The 5,249-nt window shown below is 41.8% G+C and overlaps 1 protein-coding gene across 1 annotated transcript in view; it reads left to right on the plus strand.

Annotated features, from left to right (window-relative positions):
* The window catches only part of LOC107576129 (uncharacterized), a 16,850-nt gene that overhangs the window by 3,106 nt on the left and 8,495 nt on the right, over positions 1–5,249 (plus strand). The window contains exons 3-4 of the mRNA XM_016262378.1: positions 457–635; positions 3,622–4,179. Coding sequence (XP_016117864.1) covers positions 457–635; positions 3,622–4,179 — 737 coding nt within the window. The remainder of the gene's footprint in view (positions 1–456; positions 636–3,621; positions 4,180–5,249) is intronic.

Raw genomic sequence — 5,249 nt, forward strand, 5'->3', positions numbered from 1 at the left:
TATTTCAGTTTTTCTTTTTTAATAAATCTGCAAAAATGTCAACAATTCTGTGTTTTCTGTCAATATGGGGTGCTGTGTGTACATTAATGAGGAAAAAAATTAACTTAAATGATTTTAGCAAATGGCTACAATATAACAAAGAGGGAAAATTTTAAGGGGGTCTGAATACTTTCCGTACCCACTGTATATATAGTGTGTGTGTGTGTGTCAATCAAGTCAATAAGTGCATGCTCTTACATTTGATTTCTGTGTTGCAGGTTAAAAACTTGTAAAGAACCACTGAAGCAAATCTCATTCTTTCTAGAACTCTTCCATAAAGCATCACAGTGCTGTTGCAGTTTTTTTGATGTGAGAGAACGATACAACTCAGAAAAATGCAATGCTCTGCTGGATCTTTACTCACATGTGAACAACTATGAGACTCAAACAGGGAGGAGTTTTCTTCCAGCATTACAGGCAGTTTTCCAGTCTCCTGATGACTGGAACATAGATCTCTCCCAGAGAAAGAGCTCCGTCCTCCTGGAAGTGCTGAAACTCCAAGCAGAGAAGAAACCAGTAGAGCTGAGAGGATGTTCAGAGGAAGAGAGTGAAATGACGAGTTTCCTTCAGTGTCTGCCCTACATCTCACAGCTGAGGTGAGAAGATCTACAGCAACTTATAATTCTGTAATGTTTTTTTTTAGCATTTAGAATATGTTTATAGCTTTCAGTCAAAGTGTATAGCCTAATGCATACACATGGGCAACAAATGTGCACTACATCTTATGCACATTTTTAACAATACCTAAATTCAAGTGCAATTTCTGTCAGGTCATTTCATATTCATATTTCTGTCATTTCATTTCATATTTGACTTATTGTAGTGCCACTTCACCAACACAACTGAATGAATTTGACAATGACCATTATTTATAGACCATTATGCCTATTTTTATACAATAAAATAAAACAAAGAATCCAGTTGTAGAACCAGATGTGAAACCAGCGGCTGTAATGGAACACTGCACTTTGGAAGGTGCTATTCATTTTATGACCACTAGTTGAAAAGCTTTGAGTAATGAACCTTTTTCTGATACAATTATGTTGAAAGCTTCACTGGCTTAGAACGCTTCACTTCGCCATCACTACAAAACAGGCAAAGGTCAGGGCAGGCAGCAAACAATCAGAATCAAGGAAACAGTCCAGGGTCAAAAATACTAAGGCAAGGCAAGAAAACAAGGAACTATAGGGAAAAACACAGAAACTAGAATGACTAGAAACAAACATTCATTCAATACTCAGCCCTGAATGAAAGCAAGAGTGCAGCATTTATAGCCTTCCTGGTTGGAAACGGGAGGAGTGCATAATTGCTTCCTAGGCAGGGTTTCTGGGAAATGCAGTCCGATTGGAAACAGTCTGGGGTGCATTTCCCAAAAGCATCGTTACCCAACTATGGTCGCAAGTTCCGTCGTTACCAACATAGTTCAACGATTTGGTGTTTCCCGAAACCATAGTTAAAACGAACATTCGCAAACGGCATCGCAAACTTGTGTCGTTGGAACGACAGCTCTTCACCTCTGGTTAGAGGCATAGGTCGTTGTTAGTTTGGGGTGTGTTCTATTCAGCGTTATCGACCCTATGAGTGATTTTGAGTGATTTGGAAGAGTTAAAGTTGTGGTGCTTAGGTCTTACCTAATTCGCCTTTAAATATTTTTTTATTACAAATTCAGTTTGAAACTATATAGCAGCGTGGCCCTCGAAATTATTCTCCCTTCGAAGTGACCTCTGAAAGCATTAATCATGCCGATTGGAACGCAGCTTTCGTTTCGTTTGCGCGAAGAAAAGGTGAGATTGTCAAGTGAGTATCTTTGTTAAAACATTCATAAAGACAAATTTATCATATAACAATATTGGTAAAACAGTATGTTAAAGGTTTTCACTTATATTAAGTGTTAACACTCAAATCACAGTATTTTTATGAGAGTGAAATGACGAGTTTCCTTCAGTGTCTGCCCTACATCTCACAGCTGAGGTGAGAAGATCTACAGCAACTTATAATTCTGTAATGTTTTTTTTTAGCATTTAGAATATGTTTATAGCTTTCAGTCAAAGTGTATAGCCTAATGCATACACATGGGCAACAAATGTGCACTACATCTTATGCACATTTTTAACAATACCTAAATTCAAGTGCAATTTCTGTCAGGTCATTTCATATTCATATTTCTGTCATTTCATTTCATATTTGACTTATTGTAGTGCCACTTCACCAACACAACTGAATGAATTTGACAATGACCATTATTTATAGACCATTATGCCTATTTTTATACAATAAAATAAAACAAAGAATCCAGTTGTAGAACCAGATGTGAAACCAGCGGCTGTAATGGAACACTGCACTTTGGAAGGTGCTATTCATTTTATGACCACTAGTTGAAAAGCTTTGAGTAATGAACCTTTTTCTGATACAATTATGTTGAAAGCTTCACTGGCTTAGAACGCTTCACTTCGCCATCACTACAAAACAGGCAAAGGTCAGGGCAGGCAGCAAACAATCAGAATCAAGGAAACAGTCCAGGGTCAAAAATACTAAGGCAAGGCAAGAAAACAAGGAACTATAGGGAAAAACACAGAAACTAGAATGACTAGAAACAAACATTCATTCAATACTCAGCCCTGAATGAAAGCAAGAGTGCAGCATTTATAGCCTTCCTGGTTGGAAACGGGAGGAGTGCATAATTGCTTCCTAGGCAGGGTTTCTGGGAAATGCAGTCCGATTGGAAACAGTCTGGGGTGCATTTCCCAAAAGCATCGTTACCCAACTATGGTCGCAAGTTCCGTCGTTACCAACATAGTTCAACGATTTGGTGTTTCCCGAAACCATAGTTAAAACGAACATTCGCAAACGGCATCGCAAACTTGTGTCGTTGGAACGACAGCTCTTCACCTCTGGTTAGAGGCATAGGTCGTTGTTAGTTTGGGGTGTGTTCTATTCAGCGTTATCGACCCTATGAGTGATTTTGAGTGATTTGGAAGAGTTAAAGTTGTGGTGCTTAGGTCTTACCTAATTCGCCTTTAAATATTTTTTTATTACAAATTCAGTTTGAAACTATATAGCAGCGTGGCCCTCGAAATTATTCTCCCTTCGAAGTGACCTCTGAAAGCATTAATCATGTTATCACCAAAGCCACCCTCTTCAGCCACCTGGCAGAATTGGCCCACACAAAAGAGTCATGTGTTTTACAAAAGAGCCAGACCATTTTGCCACAATGTCAGTGAACATCCCCTGGTGCTGGATAGCCCTTCTTGCAAATGTACAAGGGCTCATTTACCACAGGGCTTGACACTGGGATAAGGATGCCATCAATGATGCCAGTCACTCTGGGGATGTTGTCAATACTGTAGAACTGTTGCTTGGCCAGCTGGATTTCTTCAGGAGTTTGGGGGATAATCAGGATGTTCTTCATAAGCTGTAACAGCAAAGGTGTTACTGCTGTCACAGTTTTGCTGACTGTAGATTTGCTGAGCCCCAGGCCATCACCCACCACGTCTATAAAACTTCCAACAGCATAATAATGCAGTAGCTAACAACTGCACCGCTGAACTTAAGTCCGTTGTTTCTTCTTGTTGCCCTCTGAAGATGTGGAGAAGGCCTGATGTTGAAGGCCCAGGCTGGAGAAGGCCTGATGTTGAAGGGCCAGACTGGAGAAGGCCTGATGTTGAAGACCCAGGCTGGAGAAGGCCTGATGTTGAAGGCCCAGGCTGGAGAAGGCCTGATGTTGAAGGCCCAGGCTGGAGAAGGCCTGATGTTGAAGGCCCAGGCTGGAGAAGGCCTGATGTTGAAGGCCCAGGCTGGAGAAGGCCTGATGTTGAAGGCCCAGGCTGGAGAAGGCCTGATGTTGAAGGCCCAGGCTGGAGAAGGCCTGATGTTGAAGGGCCAGACTGGAGAAGGCCTGATGTTGAAGACCCAGGCTGGAGAAGGCCTGATGTTGAAGGCCCAGGCTGGAGAAGGCCTGATGTTGAAGGCCCAGGCTGGAGAAGGCCTGATGTTGAAGGCCCAGGCTGGAGAAGGCCTGATGTTGAAGGCCCAGGCTGGAGAAGGCCTGATGTTGAAGGCCCAGGCTGGAGAAGGCCTGATGTTGAAGGCCCAGGCTGGAGAAGGCCTGATGTTGAAGGGCCAGACTGGAGAGGGCCTGATGTTGGAGGCCTGAACTTTGAAGGCAAAGGCCTGGTTGATGCACATGCATCTATACCTCCAAGGATCCCTTCCAATGCTTCAGGCCCCAGGATGGCCAAAACTTTCTCTTCCTCTGTAGTGAGAGGAGGAACTGAATTGATACCCCCACCAGTCTTGTTTGCTTCCCTCTCACATGCCGAAGCCCTCCGTTTTGTCACACTTGCGAAGTCCCTCCACTCATTCCTGACTTCTTCTGGGCTTCGTTCGTACCCATAGCCAGCAACATTAATTTTTTGAGTGATTTCTTCCCAGATTTTCTTTTTGTCAGCATTTGTAATGCTGTTTTTCAGCTTTGAAAATAGCTGGATTTTATTATTTTCCACCTCCTCCAAAAGAACTGCAATTTCATGCTTTGAAAATTGGGGTTTTCGTGTCATTTTCATTAACACATGGCTGAATGGCAAGGGGACTTAAATAGGAAAGGATATTGAGCAAAATAAGCAACAGGTGTCCACAAGAGTACATCACAGGTTTTTTAAAAACCCATCTTTTTTCAATTGTGTTTATGTAGCCTATCAATATTAAATAAGAAATGGTATTTATATGAAATTGTGAAATTATAGGCATTGGGATCAGAAAAGAGCACATATTTAACTCTGTGTGTGTATGCATATAATTTATTGCAGAACAAATGAATGTTGCGTTATTACTCCACTCCTACGTAACGTCATTTCAAAAGCGTAATTCGAGTCAAAGAAAAGAGAAAATAAAACCAAATTACTGTAGGTGGCGATATATGCTCATGGCACCAGTCGGCTATTAGATCGAAGAAGAAGAACGTCATAACGACAGTTCAAACCAACATGGTTTAAACGATGGATCTGCAACACAGGTACCATGGTTTTGGGAAACAGTCGTGACTAGCTAGTTTGTTTCCACAACGATGCATCGTACTATAGTGGTTAATCAGCGAGTTACGTAGTTGTACGGGAAACGCATCACACTACAATGCACAATTTTTTCGGACGCCGCTGCGAATATGGGCGGGAGCAGGACATCACGCGCCAAAGTTTCCCCTTTTCCCCTCCAAC

The sequence above is a fragment of the Sinocyclocheilus grahami genome, unplaced genomic scaffold, assembly GCF_001515645.1.
Source record: "Sinocyclocheilus grahami isolate Dianchi unplaced genomic scaffold, SAMN03320097.WGS_v1.1 scaffold3247.1, whole genome shotgun sequence".
Lineage (NCBI taxonomy): Eukaryota > Metazoa > Chordata > Actinopteri > Cypriniformes > Cyprinidae > Sinocyclocheilus > Sinocyclocheilus grahami.